At 43.1% G+C, this 24,370-nt stretch overlaps 1 protein-coding gene across 2 annotated transcripts in view; it reads left to right on the top strand.

Annotated features, from left to right (window-relative positions):
• LOC131399210 (contactin-associated protein-like 4) overlaps positions 1-24,370 on the top strand; it is a 174,435-nt gene that overhangs the window by 44,318 nt on the left and 105,747 nt on the right. For both annotated transcript variants that reach the window (XM_058533395.1, XM_058533394.1), the window contains exon 3: positions 16,821-17,014. In XM_058533395.1, the coding sequence (XP_058389378.1) occupies positions 16,821-17,014 (194 nt within the window). The remainder of the gene's footprint in view (positions 1-16,820; positions 17,015-24,370) is intronic.

The raw sequence follows: 24,370 nt of genomic DNA, 5'->3' as shown, positions 1-24,370 counted from the left end.
ACTTTATGCTAATATTCTGTTAAGAATTTTTACATCTATATTCATAAAATAGATTGGTCTGTATTTCTTTCTTTTCTGCTAAATTATTTGTATTATTTTGCTATCAGGACAATGCTGGCCTCATAGAATAAGTTAGAAAGTAATTCCTCCTTTTCACTTTCTGGAGAGTTTGAATTTATTTTAATTCTTGCATAAATTTTGATATAATTTATTTGTAAGCACCTTGAACCTGGAGTTTTCTTTGTAGGAAATTTCAAAATACAAATTCAGTTCCTTTAATAGATATTAGGACTATTTAGGTTCTATTTCTTCTTGAATGAAGTTGAATAGTTTCTGTCTTTCAGGAAAATTGTTCATGTCATCTAAACCATCAAATTTATTGGAATAAAATTAGTCATAATGTTCTTTTATTATCCTTTAATATCTGTAGCGATGTCCCCTCTCATTCCTTGTATTAGTAATTAATGGATTCTCTATTTTTTCCTGATTATTATAAGTAGAAGTTTATCAATTTTATGGATCTAAAAAACAATTTTTGGTTTCTCTGATTTTTCTCTATTGTTTTCTGTTTTCTATTTCATTAATTTCTATTCTGATCTCTATTATTTCCTTACTTCTATATAAGTAAGTAGATTTATATTTCTCTCATGTTTCTAGTTTTTTCAGATGTGAAAGTTGAGGTCATTGATTTGAGAACTCTCTCTTCTAATATACTTGTTTACTCTTAAGTTTTCCCCAAGTAGTGCTTCAGTGGCATCCAAAAATTTTGATAAGTTCTATTTTCATTTTTCTTAAGTGAAAATAGTTCCCAATTTCTCTTTGATCCTTCCTTTGACTTGAGTTATTTAGCATGTCATCTTTAGTTTCTGAATATTTGGGTATTTTCCAGATACCTTCTGTTATTGATTTGCAATTTCATTTTGGATAGAGAAAATATTTTATATGACTTGAATTCTTTTCAATTTATTAAAATAAATTCTATGGCACATGATATAGTCTGTCTTGGTAACTGTTTCATGTGCACTTGAAAAGAATATGTGTTTTGCTGTTGGTGGTGGGCTGTTCTATAAATGTTGGGTGGGATGTGCTATAAATGTCCATTAGACTGAGTTGTTATTGTTGTTCAAGTCTTCCATGCACTCACTGATTTTCTGTCTACTTGTTGTATCCATTATTGACAGAGGTGCTAAAATGTTCAACCATAATTGCAGATGTATCTATTTCTTCTTGAATCCCTATCAGTTTCTACTTCATATATTTTGAAGCTCTGGTATTAAGTATAACTAAGTTTAGGATTTTGTCCTCTTGATAAATTGACCACTTTATCATTGTGAAATGACTCTTTTTATCCTTTTATGTATGCCTTATTCTGAAATCTCCTTTGTCTGATAGCCATAACAACTTTTATTTTTAACTAGTATTAGCTTTATGTATCATTTTCCATCTTTTTCTTTTAAACTACTTGTGACTTTAGTTTTAACTGTCTCTTATAAGCAGCTCATATTTGTGTCTTTATTTTTATCCAATGTGACAATCTATACCCTTTAATTGGAGTTTTAGACCATTTACATTTAATGCAGTTTTTGACATGGTTAAGTTTAAATCCACCATTTTACCTTCTGGTTTCTGTTTGTCCCATCTCTTATTTACTCCTCTCTTTTTTTCTATCTTCTTTTGGATTAATTGAATATTTTTATGATTCACTTTTATCTCCATTTTTGGTTTATAAGCCGTAACCCATGATTATGTTATTCTAGTGGCTATGTAAGGGTTTAGAGTGCACACCTTCTACTTATCATAGTCTACATCCAAGTAACATCAGTTTGCTGATATGTTTTAAGAAGCTTACAAATTGATTACTATTTCTCCTCTCCTAGTGTTTAGGCTTTTTAGAGATATTTGAGTTAAAAAAAAAATTTATATTTGGCCACAATGTTACCATTTCTAGTGCTCTTTATTCCTTTCCTTAGATCCAGAGTTTCATATGGTTCCATTTTTCTCCTGGTTGGAAACTTCCCTTAATACATCCTGTTCCTCAGGTCAATTAGTGATTAATCCACTCAGCTTGTGCATATTTAAAGTCTTCATTTTGCTGTCTTTTTGTGAAAGATATTTTCACAGGGTATAGATTCTAGATTGACAGGTTTTTTTTTTCAGGATGTTAGAAATGCTGCTCTGCCATCTTATGACTTGCACTGTTTCCAATGATAAACCTGCCATCATCCTTGTCTTTGCTCCTCTGTGCATAATGTGTCTTTTTTCTCTGGTAGTTTTAAAGGTTTTCCCTTTATCACTGGTTTTTGACAAATTTAATCGTGATGTGCTTGATGTGGTTTTCTTCATCTTTCTTTTATTTGGGATGGGTGGAGCATCTTGTATTTTGAGGTTTATATTTTTCCTTATATTGGACAATTTTTGGCCATTATCTCCTGAAGAATTTTTTTTTTCTGTCCCCCATCCTCTCTCTCCTCTTCTCTGGTGACCTCAGTTCCACAAATATCACACTACTTGAGGTTGTTGCCCTATTGACTGATGTTCTGTTTATTTATTTTCAGTCTCTGTTACTCTCAGTGTTTAACTTTGGACAAATTCTAGTGCTATGTCTTCAGGTTTACTAATGTTTTCTTCTGAAATGCCAACGGGCTCTCAATCACATCTAGTGGATTTTTTAATCTCAACCTGTAATTTTCATAGCTAGTGTTTTGATTTGGGACCTTTTATGTCTTCCATATCTGTACTTCACATGCTTAATCTTCTTTCTGAATTTTGAAATGTAGAATACAGTTATAATAATTCATAGTCTAAAACCCTTGTGTATTCATGCTATCATTTGTAGGTTTTCTGTGTTGATATTAATTGATTGACTTTTATAGGTTGTATTTTTTATAGGTTGATTAATTGATTATAGGTTGTATTTTCCTCATTTCTTGCATGCCTAGTAATGTTTCACTGGATACCAGATTTATTTCATTGAGTTTTGGATTCTTTTGTATTCTCACAAATATTCTTGATCCTTATTGTGGGAAACAACTAAGTGACTGGGGAAGTGATCTGGTCTTTGGTATAAGCTTTGTTGGGTGGAGTGAACATGTAGTCTAGGGCTCATTATTCCCACTGAGGCACAACCTTTGACTTGGTATGGTGTGATTTCTGGGAGTTGTTCCCCCTCCTTCTGTCCTGTGGTTCTTTCTGCAGCCTCAGGAACCTCCTCACACACATGTGCTGATCAGTACTCACTGAAGGCTGGAGATGCCCCTCTGCAGGCTCTAGAGTGCTCTCTGTGCAGTTCTCTCATCTCTGATTCTCTGTCCTGAGATCCCAGCTTCTTTGGTCCCCTGGGCTCCCAGCTCCATCTCCTCCGCTAAGGTAGACCACCAGGCTCCACCTGGGTAGCCCCTCCCTGTGCCACGCCCAGAAACTCTCTCCAAAAAGCAAATGGGGACAATCGCAGGTCTTGTCTCCTTTGTTTCCATATCTCAAGGATTTCTATCTTGTTGCCTGATGCCCAGTGTCCTAAAAAAATTGTTTTTATGTATTCTAAGTGGTTTCTGCCAGCAGAATAGATCCAGACTCTGCTACTTCATCTTTCCTAATCATGAAAGTCCTGATGATTTTTCTTAAAATAATTTTTTACAACATATAAAACTATATTACAGACATGATGCTATTGCACATCTAGTAGACTAAGTATATAATCATGTAGTATAAACATAACTTTTATAGGCACTGGAAAACCAAAAAAGTCGTGTGACTCACTTTACTGAAGTGATCTGGAACTGAACCCACAGCATCTCTAAGGTGTGCCTGTATTGAGGACAATCTAAATTTAACTGTCTGGAATTTACAATGATATAATGATGGTGATTATGTTGAAGTTGGCAATGATTTGTAAAAGTTTTATCTTTTAGAAAACTGTGTGTGTAGTGTTCTGAAAACCACAAGCAAGACTGAGTGTTTTAGCGCTTATTATTCCATGCTCCCGTAACGGTGATGGCGTTGGGGTTACCCTCTCATTTCTCATGCTCTCCAGAGGTGCCTGAGCCCCCAGAATTTGTATAAAGAATTGGAAGTGCTCTCACTCCCAGGCCAGGGCTTCTGCTGATAACTCTGTGAGTCGAATCTCATTATAATAGCCTGTTCTCGCACAGGCCTCCCAGGGTGTGTGGTGATGTTGCTCTGTGGATGTGCAAACTAAGGTCAGAGCAGGACGGCTCCAGGAGGTGGCCGTGGGTGCATCACCCAACCCCACAGCACTGGTTTAAATGCTTTGCACTATTTTCCAATGCTCCACATTGAATTTCTCAGAGGGGATCAAGCGCACGGTGACCTTCTGATACAGGAGAAGGACTCCTGGTAACATCCATTATCACTGGGAAGAAAGTCAACAGCAAAATGAAGCCACCAAAGAGGATATTCCCCAAGTTAAAATTTATAACCCAGGAAGTGCCCTGGGGATGGCTCTGGACTTTGCACCTGCCCCCTGCTCTGGGCTGGATCAGTCTTAGCTGGGCAAGGGCTGAGGGCCACAGTGGGATGTGGCTGCCAGCAGCCTGGTGTGGCCTCTTCACAGGGAGTGGACAGGGCTTTGGTCTTGGCATCAGACAAACCTGGGTTAGTCATTGGCTCCAAAAACTGTAAGGAAATTAAAATACTAAACCTTATGTAGCCTTAAAATGGAAACAGAACGCCCATCTTGAAGGACCATGCCGAAAGCACCCAGAACCACATGTCAGTGTCCTTGGCCTTCAACTGCCTCTGCACCTTCATTATGTGAACCTTTCCTTCCTTTTCCTATGCTCTCAGAGCTAATTCTGTCCTGCTGTCTTTCTCCCCTCATCTACATTTAATTCACAATTTCCTCCAAGGCAAATAGGCAATTATTTATAAAGCAAATGGATCAAACAAATGCCAGCAGAGATGACAGGACTCGCTGTGGCAGCTCCAAGAAGAAGCAGTTCTGTGCCAAGAGGCAGCGGAGAGGACGTCCTGGGACAGAGTTTGGAACCTGAAGATGACTCAAGCAGAGCAGGAGGAGGGAAATCGAGCAAAAGCAAGGCAGGAATACTGCAGGTCCAGGGCCCCATGTGGACATGCTGACCCCCACAGGTCTCCAGAAACCATTCTGTGTTTGAGGAAGGGGCAGGATGATTCATTCCAATTTTGCAGAAATAATTGGGAGGTTGAGGCTGGATGGAAGGTGTGAGGGGCTGGGGTGAGGAGGCTGTTTCAGCAGTCAGGACTGACAACCCTGGGCATCAGGCATAGTCCCCCGCTGCAGACCTGCCCCCCTCCCAGGTGAACCCCCACCTGGACCCTCTTCCTGAGATGTCTTGCTTGTTCCATTGCCCCTAAAGTCATTGTTTTGGGACATTCTCAAATCTATAGATCTTTAAAAAATGCAGGAGCTATACACAAATGATCCTACCAGCATTATTCATAACAGCCCAAAGTGGAAACAACCCAAATGCCCATCAACCCATGAATGGATACCACATAGTGTACTCTTCTTCCCTTTTTGTCATAAATCACACCCCCGTGTCTTCTCGCCCTGTAATGACAAGCCCAGAGTGTTCCCAGATGAGCAAGGCAGTGAATCCCTTGGTCCTGAGACGCCCAGCACTGGTGTGAGCAGGGACAGCTGTGTGTTCAGGGCTTGTCCACGGTGCTGCCTCAGGTCCTGGCTTCTACCTCCTGCCCCTAGTCCTTCCATAATGATTCAGTAGCTACAAAAGCCCCAGAGGCTCCCTTGGGCCTCTTTTCCCTGAGCTTCTCTGAGTGCACTGAAGGTATAGGGAGAGAAGAATGACCCCACATGGCAGGCAGCACCAGGCACGCTATCCTGGGTTCCCCCAGAGGCAGACCTAAGACAAGCATTGGGGCTAGTAGTCAACTTCAGGGGCTGTTCCAGGAAGCCCTGGGGGAGCAGAGCATGAGACAGTCATGAAGGTGTCCTCCATCCAGCTGCATCTTGACAGGGGCTGGGCCATGCAGGGCTCTTCTCAGGGCTGCCCTCCCAGCAAGGACACTGGGCTCCAGGTCCTGGCTGGCACTGGGTGTCTGCCCCAAGGGTCTGGTTCAACCATGAGCATCAAGATGCAAAAGCTTTCAAATTGGAAGGACGATTCCAGCAACTCTGCCCAGCTCTCTCCTTATCTCTCTCTCTACCCAGTGGTCAGGCTTTTCTCTGGCTGGCTCATGTTGTTTTATTACATATAATTCACCTAAGAAATGAATAAACTGCCTTTGGAAGATTAGACACTTAACCAAACAAAAGATTCATAAGGATGCTTGGATTCACCATGTGTAACCAGAATACACAGTTGTGATTCTCTTAGGGATGACTCCAACCTCTAAGCTTTTCCAACAGGAGTTTATGTTAATAAATGAATTACCAAGATACGCTGCATCCTTGTCTGTGCTGTCACCACCACCTGAGGCTGGGGATATGCCCAGCAGAAGAGAGGGGCAGGGTCCAGGGCCCCGGAGGAAGGGATGGCTTCAGGTGACCAAACATGGAGTCAGGAAGGGGCAGAGAATGTGGGCCAGCCCAGGCAGCTGTGGCCTGTGGGGCTTATTTTCATATTGTTCTTGTTGACCTAAACAAATAAAATAGCCAGTTAATTCCCCAGTAAAATGGGTTTATTGGGGAATAGAAGAGGAATTGCAATTAGGGACAAGCAAGCTACAGCAAAAGCCATAGGCAAGTCCAGCAAGCAAAGAGGAACATACTTTATAGAGAAAAAGGAGGAAGTTGGGAGGGGTTGTTGTGAATGAAAGTCCATTGGTGGAAATTGAGAGTTCAGAGTGCTGACGGTTTCTCATTGGGAGAGTTGCTGGGTAGTCTATTTCTTGTTGGGATGAAAAGTACACCTTTCCTGTTGGGTCTGTAACTGACAATCCTTTCTATAATTGATGATCCTTCCTGTAATCCTTGATCCTTCCTTAACTGACATCCTGCCTGCAATTTGTGTCCTTCCTGTAATTGACATCCTTCCTGTAATTGACCATTCTTCCTGTAATTGAGGGTCCTTCCTGTGACTGGCATCCTTCCTGTGATTGGTGTCCTTCCTGTAATTGACCATTCTTCCTGTAATTGAGGGTCCTTCCTGTGATTGACATCCTTCCTGTAAAGCATGATCCTTCCAATAATTGATGTGGAGTAGTAGTGCATGAGGGCTCCCCCTTCTGGCCTCTCGGCCTCATTTTAAATAAGGTTTCTTTCATTCAGTTTCATGTTCTAGACTCCATGTGCCTTGTAGGGATTGCTCCTTTGTTTTCTATCTTGAGTCCTCTGTAGACAGCTTCCATTTTACTGATGAGCCTAGTTGCCCAAATTGAATGTTTGGGAATTTTTTGCTAAAAAGCAGGTGACTCTTTTTATTACTCAGACAAGTCTCCAGCTCAGATGCCCCATCACTCAGAGATGTTTTATTGACCTGGGTGTGTCATGACCACATCTGAGTTTATTTGGGTGTGAAGATAACCTGCTTTCTTCACCCAAAATCCATCTATTAAGGTTCCTGGGAACAGGTGTTGGTCTTGCCTGTGTATTGGGGTAACTTGGTGTTTTCCTGTGTCTGCTCATCCGGTTGGGCTTCTCACCACAGGCCAACAAGCCATTTCCATCTCCACAGGGTGGAAAATTTTAGGTGAACATTTTGAGGTATAATTTACATTACAGTGAATTGCACCGGGTAAGTGCATTTTTCAGTGAGTTCTGATAAACACGTAGACCTGGGCAGCCACCACCATCATCACGTAGAATTTCCATCATGGCGTTCCAGTCAGTGCCCAGGTCTTCCCAGTGACCATTCCACAGTTCAGATGCCACGTGCCTCTTCTAAACTTTCATGTCAATGTGTCTGGCTTTTAACTCAGTGTAATCTCTGAGACTCATCCATGCCACCACGGGTTCTAAGAGCTTGGTCCCTTTTGTTGCTGTGTCACATCATGTGTACAAACAAACCACAATTTGTTTATGTGCTCATCTGCTGATAGACTGTCAGATTATGTCCAGTGTTTAGCTACTATAAATAAAGCTGATATGGACAATTATTTATAAAGTTTTTTTGTAGACATATGTTTTCATTTCTCTGGGTAAATGCCTGGGAGTGGAATGACTGGGCAAATGATAGATAGATGTTTAACTTTTCAAAATTATTAACCAGTTTTCCAAAGTGGTTGGACCATTTTACATTCCCACCTGCAAGGTGAGACAGTTCTAGTTGCTCCACATCCTCACCAACACTTGGTGTTGTCAGTCTTTTGAATTTAAATATTCTAGCAGGTGTGCAGGGGGATTCTGTTTTGGTTTTAGCTTGCATTTTCCTGATCACTAAACATGTTAAGCATTTTTTCATGTAATTATTGATCATTCATACATCTTTTGTGAAGTGTCTCTTCAGATCTTTGTTCATTAATTTATTAGGTTGTTTATTTTCACTATATTTGAATATTAAGAATTCTTTACATCTTCTGGATAAAATCCTAAACAAAAAAAGCTAAATGTATTTAACTTCTAGAAGAAAACGTAGAAGAACATCCTATGAACTTGGGGCAGACAATGATTCTAAGATAGGACATAAAATTATGAAACATAAAAGAGAAATAATAACTTGAACTTCATCAAAATTGAAACTTATTCTCTTCCATAGTTACCATAAACAAAAAGAAAAGTCACCCATAGACTTGGAGAAAATATTCACGATACATGTATCTGGCAAAGAACTTTTGTCAAATACATAAAGAGCACCTCTCGCTAATGTGTCTGGAGTCCAGTCTCCTTAGACTGCCTGTGTCACTCTCGTCTCCAAAATGCTGGTGAAGTCCAGGGTCACAGGGTTGGGACCTCCTGCCACTGGCCTGGGTGGGGTGGTGGGGATGTGGTGGTGTCCCTCTCAGTTATAAAGAGAGAGGGGAGTGGAATCCGAGCTGAGAGAAGTTTCCTGCTCTAAGGGGTAGTGTGGGAACTCCGCCTTCCTTTGTTCTATTGTTTGAGGGGTGGGGAGTGTTGGTGATTCTGAGCTTGACATTAGGAAATAGGATTTATTCACTATGAGACTCTATGTAACATAAACATAGTCACACAGATGGGTCAGTCATAAGGAGACTTTGCCACATTTCTGAGCTGCCCATGGGTCTATGGGTCATTCATGTCTTATTTCTAATGTAAACAATTGGTGGAACCATATCGTAATTTTGTCAATACATGGTTTCAAACAAAGAGTATGTATTGCATTTGCAAAATAAGAACCAAAAGGAGACCTAACCATGAGGGTCTCGCAGTGGGGACTATTCCCTTCTTCCCCATATTGGTTTAGGGGTCTGGTCATCAGGGCATGTGGAGAAGACTCGTGTCCTCCCACTGCCCACAAGTGTCCTGTTCTGTCCTCCAGGCCAGCCCCAGGGTGAACACGCTAACTGGTCAAGTGCTTCTGGGGAACTGGACGCACCTTTTGGGGACCCAGACAAGGCCCTGCTTTATCCACATAGTCACTACCAATGGTTTCAAATGACCCACATCCCTGGGGCTCCTGGGATAGTGACAGGCTGAGTGTCCCTTTACAGAGGGCCTCCTTTGTCTGCCCTGATCAGGGAGCACATCCTGTGCATGGATCTCGTGGATGCCCTGGGACCCTGAGTGGGCAGCACCTCTCATGATTGTCAGAGCAGGAAAGTGCCCTGCCTCTGGGCACAGCCAGCCAAAATCCTCACTGAAGGAGAACTGCTTTTGTCTCTTTTCTGTTCTTTTTGTGTTTTCCTCCCAGTGGTGTGGTAAAAGTTATACACACACGTATATATCCTGGAAATATACAATAAATCCTGAAAGATACAGGTCATTCATACATGGCTGGCTTTTGTTGTTGCTGTTAAGGAATCTGAGCTAAAGGAAATGCTTGGCTTCCCTTAACAAGGTGGGTGGGTCTTAAATGAAATTCAGAGTAAAAAGCCATCTCAGCCTCAGAGAAAGAAGAACAGACAGTCCGAAGACAGAGGCTTTCCCAGAACCGCGGTGGTTTGATCAGAGTGCAGGACCGCCCTCCCTGACTCCCTTCCTCACTTCTCCCAGGACTTGTGATAAGTCTGCTGTGAATTAAGAAGCAATTAGGTGAGGAGGGAAAAGACCTATCATGATGATTAACATGTGAAACAAGGCAATTATCCCAATGGAAAACTTCCTCGTGACAATTTCAATGAACCTGTTTGTATGAAATGCAGATCCCCAAAGAGGTCGTGTCTGTGTACTCATGTCTGGAAACTTCCCCTTCTTGCTTTTGCATCCTTGGAGAGCTTGCTGCTCATGCCCCTCAAGTCCCAAAGGTCCCCTGCATAATCACCCCCTTGGCAGAGTCGACACACAGCACGGGACATGACAGAGCACCTGCTTTCCACAGGTGACCACCCAGCGCACATCAGGCCACTGGTCAGGGAAAGGAGAAATGTGTTAGCAGCTTCTCAGGCTGGACAGGCTGCTGCGTCCCCTCTACCTTCTCCCCGCCCACCTGCCACACACCTGTCGTGCCAGAGCCAGGCTCAGGTGTGCAGACATGCAGAGAAAGCACCAGACAGAATCACATTACAAAGACCTTCTGGCCACGTTGTTCATAACCAGTCAGCAGTGAGTAACTGATCTGTTATTTGAACACACTCTTGGGGTGAAATTCACCACTGTGACTGATAGGAGCATGATTTCAAAGTGGGGTAAAAAGTGAAACAAGAAAAAAGAGCTGGCTTTTAAAATAATATGCTCAAATAAACTTTAAAGTATTTTTTCTTAATATCACAACCACTAACTGCAGGATATTGGTCAAATTTGCCCTGTCTCTGAATCTCCATCTTCTCATGTGTTAAGGGACAGGATAAGCAACTCCCTCTAGATGTATTTTTTAATTGAGGTAAAAATCATGCAGTTTAAGTTAATCATTTAAAGGGAAAAATTCAGTAGCATTTAGGACATTCACAATATTGTGCAATCACCACTTCCATCTAGTTCTAAAACTGTTTCATCATAGCCCAAAGGAAACTCTTTACCCATCAGCAGTGTCTGCCCAGTCCCCGCCCTCCACCCTGACACCCACCACTCTGCTTTCTGTCTCTGTGGACTTACCTATTCTGCATGCTTCATATTAAAAAATCCTGTGATATGTGACCTTCGGGTCTGGCTTCTTTCACTTCGAGGTTCATCATGTGGTAGCATGAATCACTACTTCATTCCTTTTTACAGCTGAGTAATGTTCCACTGTGTGGATACACCACAGTTTGTTTATCCACTCGTCACTCGATGGACCTGTGGATCATTTCTACTTGTCAGCTATTGTGAGTAACGCTGCTGTGAACATTCATGCACAAGGATTTGTTTAAGAACCTGTTTTTAATTCTTTGGGCTGTATCCCTAGGAGTGGAATTGCTGGGTCATGAGGTAGTTTTATTTTAAATTTTTGAGGCGCCGCCTTAGAGACCTTTAAGACTCAAGTAAGAGGGTGTACATGGAAATAGCTGGTGGAATCCTTAGCACATATTGGGGGCTCCTGTTCCTTAACTAATTGAAAAATACATGACACAATTTTGGCTACTCCTTCCGACCCTTGCAGACTGAAAATGGCTGGTAACAGATAAAAGAGCCCCTGTGTCTGTGACCATTTAGGGATTTTAAAAAAATGTAAAACTGAACACACCCCCTGTGGACTCACCTCCATGCTTGGAGTCACTAGTAATTCCTTTATCGTTTGCAAAGACAACAACTGCTGCGCCCTGAGCGTCTTCTGTGTGGGGGAGAAGTGCTCCCGAGTCAACGCACTGTCCTACCTACCTCCGTGGTTGTTGAGGAGGAGCAGGACATGCCCCCAAAATGTGCCTCTTTGGCATGAGGATAATTTTGATCTGATTATTTTGAGAATCACCAGATGCAGGAGAAGCTCTGAAAACAGAGTAGAAGTTGCCCTTTTGTAAGAGAACTTTACATCAATAAAGGAAATCAGCATTTGTAGGGGTGTCTCCCTCTCTGCACCCAGACAAGGAGGATGGTGCACCCATGAGACCCTCATCAGTGGAGACGGCAGGGCCTGAACCCACACCACAGCCCACCCTGTGACCTGCTCCTCCTGGTCCCCCCAGAACTGCCCCTCACCCTGCTCTCTTTAAAGTTGCTTTTTGTGTGTGTGTGTGTGTGAGGAAGATCAGCCCTGAGCTAACATCCATGCCAATCCTCCTCTTTTTACTGAGGAAGACCGGCCCTGAGCTAACATCTATTGCCAATCTTCCTCCTTTTTTTTTTCCCTTTATCTCCCCAAAGCCCCAGTAGATAGTTGTATGTCATAGTTGCACATTCTTCTAGTTGCTGTATGTGGGACGCGGCCTCAGCATGGCTGGATGACCAGTGCGTCGGTGCGCGCCCGGGATCTGAACCTGGGCCACCAGTAGCGGAATGCGTGCACTTAACCACTAAGCCCCGGGGCCAGCCCACCCTGCTCTCTTTGATTTAGCTGAAGGTAGTATTTAACCTGGTGGTTTAGAACCCCTGGGGAAGTTATGTATTTTCCTGGGTCTCCCCTGCGTGTACCCCAGGTACATATCAGGAAACTTCTGTTTGTTTTTCTCATGTTAATCTTTAATTACAGGGGTCTCAGAAGGGTAGAGGGAAGTTATTTTCCTCCCCTACATTGTACTATCTGTTGTTAAGGTTCTTGTGGTCGAGGACGAGGATTTCATTACTATGCGAGACTTCACACACTCTAGGGGGCGAACCACATGTGCTGGGGGCTCTAAGTGGGATCGTGGGGGCTCTCTGGGATTTGAGGGCAGCCAAGCAGGGAGGACAGAATAGATGTGACTTCTGAAAGCTGCCCAGGCTTCCCGAGCGCAGGCCCCACTGGGACCCAGGATGATAGTTTAAAAGAAGTGTCCGAGATGAATTATTACATCTTGTTTGTGTAGAACTTACAGAATTACAGGGTTTTTTACTAGCAGTGAGAAGACCACTATTTCTCCAAGCTTCAACACAGGAAAACGCGGCCTTGGCCACGGCATCGTGGGCAGTGACAGTGTCAGCACGGGCCTTATCTTCTGGGAAGCTTCAGTTTCTCCATTTTCACTCTGCCTGGTGGACTTTCGTATCTGTTCGTGATGGCCTTGGGTAGTGGTGATGAGTCCATGCTTCCTACCAGCCCAGAGTTCTTAACATCTGCCTTATTGTCCCACACTTTTTAAACATCTTATTTTGAACTAATTATAGACTTATAGAATAGTTTCAAAAAAGGTAGGAAGTGTCTCCTTCGATATCCCTGTCTTACTCAATGGTCAAGTCAGGAAGGGACACCGGCACAAAAGTACAGACTAAATGGCGGAGCTCAGTGCGTTTGCAGAGCTCCTTCACTGTCCTTCCTCCATTCCAAGAGGCTGCCCTGGACCCCACAGTGCCTTAGTTGGTTTTCCCTCCATAGTCACCTCCAGTCCCCAGCAATTCCTCAGTCTCCCGTCTTTTGTGACTGTCACACTTTTCGGCGAGCTCTGGTCAGCGACTTTGTAGAATCTTCCTCAGTTTGAATTTGTACCATGTTTTCTCTAGACTGAGCGAGGTTATGGATTTTTGGCAAGAGCATCTCAGAAATGCTGTCATTGCTCTGTGTGTCCTATGACGGGCCATGATGTGGATTTGTCTGAGAACAGTGATGTCGACCTGGATCTCTTGTTGGTGATAAGCCACTTGGGGGAGACACTTTGAGACACGCAAATGTGGTTTCTCCTCAAACTTCCACCCACCACCGTGAGCACCACCCGTGGATCTGGTCTGCAGTGCCCATTACTGTGGTGTGCGCCTAAGACGATTCCCTCTTTACTGATGCATCAGTGGGAATTCTCCATGAGGAGGAGCTGACCCTTCCTCCCAAGCATGCGTTGACTATTCATTTATTTGTATCAGTGGGACTCATGGATAGTCATGTTATTCTGTGGCATAAAATCTGTTTTTAATTGTGCTGCTTCAGTTGTTCCAGTGTTAGCCACCCTTCACGTTGGTTCCTGTGTTCGTTTGACAAGTCTCCCTTTTTTTGAGCACTTCCTTACTTTTTGGCACTCAAGATGTTCTAAGCCCGTCTTGCACTTTCACTGGAATCAGCCACTTCTCCAGGGACCCCAGGGTGGCTCTGCTGGAGAGTGGCGCAGCATGTGCTCATTGCTCCTGAGGGCCTGGCTTCCAGGACCTCAAGGCAGACAGATCTAGGAAATATACATATAATACTAAGCCATGTGGACACACATGTAACTGTATTTCTGTATCTATCCATACGTGCATTAAAACCACAACGTATACTGATCCCTCTGATTCCAACCCAACCCTGAAGTTCATTTCACCGTCCCTCTTTCCTTGTTTAGAAAAGTGATTCCTTCCTCCAAGAGGGAGAAAGCTGGCTCTCACTTCTATAATATATTGACTTACTGGTCACTATGCAATTTATTTTTTTAAGTAATAGATTATTTTTTTAGAACAGTTTAGGTTTGCAGTAAAATTGAGCAGAAACTAGAGTTCCCACATACTCCCTCGTATACCCCCACCACATACACACACATGCAGAGTTTCCCCTATTATTAATCTTGCATTGGTGTGACACATCTGTTATAATTGATGAGCCATTATTGATATATTATTATTAACTAGAGTCCATAGTTTACATTAGGGTTTACTCTTGATGTTGTACACTCTATGGGTTTTGCCAAATGCGTAATCTCATATGTCTACCATTACAGCATCACACAGAGTAGTTTCAATGTCCTAAAAATCCCTTGTGCTCCACCTGTTCATCCCAACCTCCTCACCTCTGGCAAACACAGATCTTTTTACTATCTCTATAGTTTTGCCTTTTCCAGAATGTTGTATAGTTGGAATCATACAGTTTGTAGCATTTTCAGATTGGCTTCTTTGGCTTAATAATATGTATTTAGGATTCCTCTATATCTTTTATATTCCATTGTCTGCATGGACCACAGTTTATTTATGCATTCACCTACTGAAGGGCATCTTGGTTGCTTCCAAGTTTGGGCAGTTATGAATAAAGCTGCTGTGAACATCCATGTGCAGGTTTTTGTGTGGACATAAGTTTTCAACTTCTTTGGGCAAATACCAAGGAGTATGATTGCTGGATCGTACGGTAAGAGTATGTTTCATTTTGTAAGAAACAGCCAAATTGTCTTCCAAAGTGGCTGCACCATTTTGCATTCCCACCAGCAATGAATGAGAGTTCCTGTTGTTCCACATCCTTGTCAGCATTTGGTGGTGTTAGTGTTCCAGATTTTGGCCGTTCTAATAGGTATGCAGTGTTATTTATTCTTTATTTTGAAGATAACTTTGTCTTTTCCTTCCATTTATTTCCTGAATTCAATCATTTCTTTATTGCTCCATTTTTTGGTCCATTTCTGTTCTTAGTTTTGAACTTCTGATTCAAGGTGGTATTTCCAGCCCTCAAAGGCTTGCTTGAGGATAGCTCATTTTTCACAGAGTTTCCTTTCACTTTGTGGCTGTTTTTAGGGAGTAGGGGTTTTCCTCAATTTTTGTGACTATTTGTTTCCTGATTTTCTGCAATAATTCTGTGTGGGTTTTACCTTCATCTTACTCATTTTGGTATGTTGGGCACTGTATGGATTCTGAGCTGAACAGTGCCCAGTCCTGTCAGCCCAGCCACTTTCAGGGTCTTGAGTGTTTGCTGTTGTTTCTTTCTTTCTTTCTTCCCTCCCACTTCTTACCCTCCCTTCCTTTCTCTCTCTCTCTCTGTCTTTCTCTCTCTCTCTCTCTTTCTGTCTCTCTGTCATTCTTGTCTTCCTGTTGGAGATGGGGAGTGCACTCTCATGTGCTGTGGTCCTCTGTCATCTCGCTGGCCCTAAACCTTCCTCTCCATCACCATGGTCCCTTTTATCCCCAGGAAGCGCAGTGCAGACTCAGAAGACTGGCTTTACGTCACACCCGCTCCTCTGAGCCTGGGTATGGCCCTAATGGTGTGGGCCTGAGGTGGGCTCCACTTCCCAGGTCACACCCCTGCCCCTCTTCTGGTCTCTGCGTCATCCCCACAGGGTCTCGCTCTGTCCCCCAGGTTCTCTGCTCAGGGCCAGAATCATGGGGGGCGTGGGGCTCTGTGCTCTCCTGCTCCTGTTCCTACTTTCGCCCCCACTCACTTTGCAGTCTCTTGGTTCTCCATCTGGAGGAGGCTGAGGTGCAGTTTGCTCCATGGGGCCCCCCTCACTGCCCTGCAGGGCATTTCCCATGTTCCTTCTTCTATCATGTACCCCGATGGGCCTCACCAGCAGCACCATCCCCTGAGTGAGTTCCTGATCCTGCTTAAATGCTCTGATTTTGATTTCTTCTGAGTCTGGGAACTCCTTGCAGTAGGGTTTGATCCTAGGATCCTTGCATCCCCAGAGCTGATCATGGAAGCAGAGGTGGGGCATCTTAGATAGACGTTTAGCAGCGTCATAAGTTAGCTGCACCCCTCCTGTGTCCTCTAAGATGTTAAAGGCTCAATGGTGAGCAGCCCAGCACGAGGGCCAGGGGGGCACTGGTTCCAAGGGTACATGGCCTCCACTGGGTGCCCGCCCATCAGGCCAAGCACCTGGCTCCTCAGTGGACACCTGGCCTCCAGTGTGAGGAGGTCACCCGATCTGGGAGCACGCAGATGATTCAGTTTAGTCATTCATTATGTGACACGTACAATCATGAGGGCGTTTATTCTCAGTTTGGAAATGCACACGTTCTCGCCCAGGTCTCACTTCCTTGCAGACACATTCTAACATTTCCTTCTCTTCCCATGTTCCCCTGTTTCCTCTTCCACAACAAGGGGCTGGGGGCTGGATGCCGCTCCTGTCGGACAAGAACCAGTGGTTGCAGATCGACCTTGGAGAGAGGGTGGAGGTCACCGCGGTGGCCACCCAGGGCGGGTACGGGAGCTCCGACTGGGTGACCAGCTACCTCCTGATGTTCAGCGACAGCGGCAGGAACTGGAAGCAGTACCGGCGGGAGGACAGCATCTCGGTATGTCCCGTTGACACGACACGACTCCCAGGCCCAACTTAGGGCAACTCCTCCCCCAGCCGCAAAGGTCTCAAATCCATCAGGGAAACAGAACCCACAGAATTACTTTGCCAAGGTTTTTGTGCATTTTCAAGTGCATGACACATGCTAGTTTAGTAAATATCTAAAAGTAAAATAATTTTATAGCAAACTGAAAAAATTGAAGAAAAAATCCTTTTGTTTCCATTGAAGGTGTGGGCGGTGTTGTGTATAACGTGCCTTGTGCACCAGTGTGGAGGCTGCACTGTCTCTGTATCATTTCATGTGCACTCAAGGAGGCCATTCTTTTCGCTCCTGGTTTGATCCGAGGCTTCTGAAGGGCACGGCTGAACGACTCCGTTACTAGAATGTGCAGAGATTGCCATCCGTGGACTGTAGGGTCTGTCCTTCAGTCTGTGGCCACATTTAGCGAGTCTGTGGGTAGAGACCTTGATGAGATTCAGTGACCTTGTGTCTCTGAAAGCCAATGCTTCTTTGGGACAGTTTGGTTTTGTTTGGTTAACTTTTGTGACTTTTAGAAAGTTATGCAATTTATCACATCTCTTTCATTATAGAGTAATTGAAGTAATGTTTGCTCGCGTTTGTTCAAACTTGCCTAGTTCTGACAGTGGTTTAAAATGTTGGGTTTGGGGCCAGCCCCACAGCCAAGGGGATAAAATTCAGCACGTTCTGCTTCAATGGCCCATGTTTGCAGGTTCGGATACCAGGCATGGACATACTCCACTCAGCCACGCTGTGAGGCATCCCACGTACAAAATAGAGGAAGATTGGCACAGATGTTAGCTCAGGGCTAATCTTCCTCAAGCAAAAAAGAGGAAGATTGCCAACGGATGTTAGCTCAGGGCAAATCTTCCTCACCAAAAAAAAGTTGGGTTTTGTGGCCAGGGTGTGGGCCAATAAAGGAGAGATTGTAAAGAGGCAGGTTATTTAAAGACGGCAGAGATGACAAAGCCACAGGTGACTGGACACAAGAGTTGAAGGAGCAAGCTCTAAGGATATTGTCAGGTGAAAGACATTATTCTTTTCTGATGTAAAACAAAATTTAAAGGCTAGTTTGAGTTTGTACCCACAAGCACCACGTCCCAGCCAGATAGCCCTGAGTTCTTTGTTCTGAGCTGTCAAGATGAGGGGAGGATTCAAACAGTAGACCCGGTGATTAGCAGACAGAGAGGGAATCCGGGAGGCGGGGTTTCTTCTGGATTATCCATGTCTTTTCCTGAACCTCTGGCCCCCAGTTCTGTGCTGTCAGCTTTTGGGGGCATCGGCTGCGTCTACTCACCCCTGTCATAGGATGAGGAACACCAAGACCCCTCCAGACTCAGAGACGTGAGCGAGGAGACAGCAGCCCTCTGTGCTGGGAACTCAGTGCCTTATCATCTAACTCTTGTTCTTGACCAAGTCTTAGCTTCAAAACAGGTGATTCCTGTGTAAGGCATGTTAACACTTAACTATATTGGTTAATATTCATGTTGTTGACCAATTTTACAAAAAGAAGAAGGTGGAGAAACTGAGAATTCTGAATTTCCCATTAAGCAGCTTAGGCACTGTCTCTTTGTCGCTTATTCCCAGGGGAAACAGAGCCGTGACTGATCCACACAGTGGAAACAGGGATGGGTGTTGCTGCACGACCCTGCTGTTCACGTGCAGGAGGAAAATAATTTCCCTGTGCCCTTCTGAGTTCTTGGCTGAGACCCTGTTGTAAAAGACATAAACAAGAACACACACAAGTTTATTAACATGTGAACCTCACGTACACACAGCAGAGTCCCAGGGAAAAAGAGGAACTCCTCTAAGTGGCTTAGAATTCAGGCTTAAATACCATCCTGAGAGGGAAAGGGGTGCAGATGTGGGCCTTTCAGGGGAGAATGAGTGGTTTGTAGGGAAGATGACTGAGCCTTCAGGAGAACAGATGGGAGACGTGACAGTTTGTGATGGAATCTGAGTGTGGGTCGATTTCTGGTCTCCTCTCCTGTGACAAGAGTCCATCTTCCTGGTTGATGAAATTTCCAGGGAGGGAGTTGGTGACACCTGAGTCCCTGTTGGCGGACCTGTCATTAGGCAGACGAGGAGAGTTCAGAGAAGGTCTCTCCCTGCATTTGCTGCTTTTTAAGTGTCCACATCTCAAAATAATCAATGTACCAAGGCAGCACATTTTGGGGTGGCATGCCCCAAAGCTCTACAGTCAGATTTTGGGGTGGGGTGTCCTGCTACCTTCATTTCCAGTGGACTGTAGATTGCATCATTAATTGTTGGATTATCTGCTTCTTCCCAACTCTTACTCTGTCAGCCCCTTTATAGAAAAGATGTCTTTTATTTATTGCTTTGTTTATTTTTGCATGTGTTTATTGTGTTAAAAATACATAATATAAAACTGACCATTTTATTCATTTTAAGTGTACAATTCAGAGGCATTAGGTACATTCATACTGTTGGGCAGCCATCACCATCATCTCCAGAACTCTTTCCATCTTCCCAAACTGAAACTCTGTCCCCATTAAACACTAACTCCCCATTCCCCCTCCTCCAGCCCCCGGCACCCACCACTCTACTTTCTGTCTCTATGACTTTGACGACTCTAGGGACCTCATACAAGTGGAATCATACAATATTTGTCCTTCCGTGTCTGGCTTATTTCACTGAGCATAATGTCCTCCAGGTTCATCCACGTTGTAGCCTGTGTCCGAATTTCCTTCCTTATTCAGGTTGAATAATATTCTATTGCATGTATGGATAAATCACATTTTCTTTATGCGTTCATCCCTCCACAGATGCTTGGGTTGCTTCCACGTTTTAGCTATCGTGAATAATGCTGCTGTGAAGATGGGTGTACAAATATCTCTTCAAGACCCTGCTTTCAATTCTTTTCCCAGAAGTGGGATTGCTGGATCATATGATAATTCAAATGTTTAACTTTTTGAGGAAACTCCATACTGTTCTCCACAGCAGCTGCACAGTTTACATTCCCACCAGCAGCGCCCAAGTATTGCAATTTCTCTACCTCTTTGCTGACACTTGTTATTTTCTTTATTTCATTTCACATTTTGTAAAGCAGTCATCTTAATGGGTGTGAGGTATCTCATTGTGGTTTTGATTTGCACTTTCCTGATGATCAGTGATGTTGAGCATCTTTTCCCATGTTTATTGGCATTTGGATGTCTTCTTTGGAGAAATGTTTATTCAAGCCCTTTGCCCATTTTGTAATCTTGTTATTTGTTTTATTGTTAAGTTATAGGAGTTCGTTATGTATACTGGATATTACACCTTATCAGATATATGATTTGTGAATATTTTCTCCCATTCTGTGGGTTGCCTTTCCACTTTGTTGATAGTGTTCTTTGAGGCACAAAAGTTTTTCATTTTGATGTAGTCCAATTTATCTACTTTTTGTATTTATTTTTAAACAGGATATTAACAGAGGAAACTGGAATAATGTACCCTTAAATAGTACCAGTTGAGCTGTTTCTCCTTTTTAATATTCTTTTAACCAGAGCTGTTTTTACTTTCAGAGAAGTAAGATCTCACAGTTGATAATTACTAGTTTTATCCTGTTGTCCTCACTTAAAATAAAGGAGGCTGAGCCCAGAGTCTCCAGCGTGTCTTGAGCACTAGTCAGCTCCTTTACAGTAAATCCACGTCTCATTAGAACTGCTGCCTTTTCCATAAGCATTTGTTTCAGACTGTAATTGTAAAAGTCAGAATTAGTTAACTTAAGTATTTACTTTCATCACCTAAAATATTAACACTCTTGTTAATGAAAATAATATACTTACCATTAGCTGCATCATCATGTTTGTAGATCTCTGACGTTTTAAATTATTGTTAGCATCTGTGCCTTTGAAATGGGGATTCTTTGGATAAATACCTGGTAATGGAATAGCTGGATCATATGGTATTTCTATTTTTAATTTTTTGAGAAATCTCCATACTGTTTTCCATAGTGTCTGCACCAGTTTGCATTCCCACAAGCAGTGCATAAGGATTCACTTTTCTCCACATCCTCTCCAACATTTGTTATATCTTGTCTTGTTAATTATAGCCATTCTGACAATGTGAGGTGATATCTCATTGTAGCTTTGATTTGCATTTCCTTAATAATTAGTGATGTGGAGCATCTTTTCATGTGCCTGTTGGCCATCTGTATGTCTTCTTTGGAAAAATTTCTGTTCAGATCGTCTGCCCATTTTTTGATCAGGTCATTTGAGTTCTTTATATATTTTGGAAATTAATCCCTTGTTGAATATATGATTTGCAAATATTTTCTCCCAGTTGGTGGGTTGTCTTTTCATTTTGTTCATGGTTTCCTTTGCCATTCAGACGCTTTTTAGTCTGATGTAGTCCCATTTGTTTATTTATTTCTTTTTGTTTCCCTTGCCTGAGTAGACATGGTATTCAAAAAGATATTGCTAAGACCAATGTTAAAGAGTGTACTGACTTTGTTTTCTTCTAGAAGTTTTATCATTTCAGGTCTTACATTCAAGTCTTTACTCCATTTTGAGTTAATTTTTGTGTGTGGTGTAAGATAATGGTCTACTTTCATTCTTTTGCACATGGTTGTCCAGTTTTCCCAACACCGTTTATGGAAGAGACTTTCCTTTCTCCGTTGTATGTTCTTGGCTCTTTTATCAAAGATTAGGTGTCCATAGGTGTGTGGATCAATCTGTTCCATTGATCTGTGTGTCTGTTTTTGTGCCAGTACCATGCTGTCTTGATTACTATAGCTTTGTAGTATATTCTCAAGTCAGGGACTGTGATGCCTCCAGCTTTGTTCTTTTTTCTCAGGATTCCTTAGGCTATTCAGGGTCTTTTGCTGTTCCATATAAATTTTAAGAATCTTTATTCTATTTCCATGAAGAATATCATTGGGATTCTGACTGGGATTGCATTTTATCTGAAGAACAGGAAATCAACAATTCAAAGAGATTTGTGCATCCCTATGTTCCTCTGCAGCATTATTCACACTAGCCAAGATGTACAAGCAACCCAAGTGTCCATCAACAGATGAATGGATAAAGAAAATGTGGTATATATAAACAATGGAATACTACTCAGCTATTAAAAAAAGAAAAAAATCGTGCCATTTGCAACAACATGGATGGACCTTGAGGGTATTATGCTAAGTGAAATAAGCCAGACAAAGACAAATACCGCATGATTTCACTCATATGTGGAAGATAAACAAACTCATGGAGAAAGAGAACAGATTAGTGGTTACCAGAGGGGAAGGGGGTGGAGGGTGGGCAAAAGAGGTATAGGGGCACATATGTATGGTAATGGATGAAACTAGACTATTGATGTTGAACAAGATACAGTCTATACAGAAGCTAAAATATAATAACGTACACCTGAAATTTATGCAATGTCGTAAACCACTATGACCTCAATAAAATAATTTAAAAAAAAAGAAATGGGGATTCCTAGTTAAGTCCAAAGGTGTTTCACAGTGTGTTGCGGGTCCTGGGGTTTGCTGAGGACACGTCTGCTGCCTATGGTAGATTTATCCTCAGGATCTCAAGACTAGGGAGGCCCTGCCCACCCCCTTTCCCTGGGGCAGAGTCTGTGGCAGCAGCTCTGTCTCCTTGCAGCCTCATCCAGGGGACCTGCTGTGTGCTCAGCCTCCTGCCCTGGGCAGCACCTCTCTGCTCACAGCCAGGCCCACAGGCTCCTTCCACACGCCGCCCCCGGCCTCTTTCTTGGAGCATTTTTGAGTGTCCATCATCCACGCTCACCGTGCTCATCATTAGTGCTGATCTCCAGGGACTGGCTGATAAACACAAAAGAAAAGGAAAAACTGTCAATTGTACCAACTTTGTGCTCCGTGTGCATCTCTGGTCATTTCTCCAGATGACGGGCTCCTCCGGGGCTGCCCTAGATTTATCAGGAAAGCAAGAAAAGAAAAAGAATTGAGAGACGGACTCAAAGCCCCAGAGTTATGAAAGCTGTGGTCAAGAGAGAAGGCAAGAGAACTTTTTACTGAAGTTGAGGTATCTGGACTCTTCCTGACTAATCACTATTTCAGGCGGCAGGTGCATCTCCAGGGAGGTGTGATCTTACCTGATGCTATTTAAAATGTGGTTTGGAACGGTCAGAGAGTCCACTCAGGTCTGAAGGGTGGACACCACAGATGCTGGACAGGTGGAGGCTGATATTGTACCCACCTGTGCAGGTTCTTAGAGGCACTTGGTGCTCACAATGTATGAGTTTTAACTCCACACTGGGGTTGATGCTGGGGTAAAGGAAGTTTCAGGGTCAAGTTCTAGAAAAGTGTGCAGGGGCCATGTGAAGGAGCTCAGGGCCCATGGACCACAGAAGGCAGACTAGCCCACAGGCAGTGGGTCAGTGACCTGGGCAGTTCCTCCTCAGGAACTTTTAAGGCATAAATCTTCTCTGAGCCATTCAAAACATGGAAGAGACTACCTAATTTATCTGTATAAGAAGCTGACCCTGGGCTCTGCAGTTTTCTGGATAATAGTTTGTTTACTAGATGCTCAGAACTTTCCAGTATGTCAAGTAGGAGCTGTGCATATTTCTCATACCATATCTGATTTTTACATATGAAAGAAGAAGGAAAGAAATTAAATTCGTTAATTACTGTGATACATTGCCCAAGCACCCCTTTAATGAAAGAATTTTTGCTCCGGCTGCTAGGAGTGCCTTCAGCAGATAGCCTTCAGCCAGTAGTAATTTCAGGTCTCCCTCGCTTGGAAAGAGCCTCTGTATGCAAAGTCACACCTCTTCCTGTGGTGTCCCACATCCATGTCTGATCAATGTGGCAATATAAAAACCTGACCATCTCAGGTCAACTCTGATGGGCCATTCTAGCTTCAGAGCCCCTATGGGATTGGCCAAGGCTCTTGCCGAGTCTGCAGGTAGCTCAAATTCTCCCCCTGGCCAATATTTATTCTTCAGCATCCCTTCCCCAGGTATTGACTCCAAGAACATACTCTAATGAGTATCTTTCACGCTAATCTTTATGACAGTAGATCCCAGGAATAGTCTGGAAAGTAGGGGCTAAGATAGGTTTTGGGGCTGGATCATTCTGCTTCTTACTAGAAATGAAGGCCCATCACTAGTGGTAGGAGGGGTTCCTACCCCTTGCACAAGATAGCCAGAAAATTGTTAAAAATGTCACTGATGATGATAGCATTAACTAAGATAGCATTAATTGGTGAGATCTGAGTACTTTGAGACATTTGGGAGAAATATTAAATATAAGACAATATAACTTAGTGTTTATTGCTGAGTTAAAGCTCTAGGAAAAACTGAGAGCATTAATTTCCAATGGAAAGTTTAGTATGAAAGCCATAGAACCTCTTTGGC

This window comes from Diceros bicornis, chromosome 37, assembly GCF_020826845.1.
Source record: "Diceros bicornis minor isolate mBicDic1 chromosome 37, mDicBic1.mat.cur, whole genome shotgun sequence".
Taxonomy (NCBI): Eukaryota; Metazoa; Chordata; class Mammalia; order Perissodactyla; family Rhinocerotidae; genus Diceros; species Diceros bicornis.
Note: the sequence above shows the minus strand (reverse complement) of the source record. Positions and strands in the feature narration are given on the sequence as shown.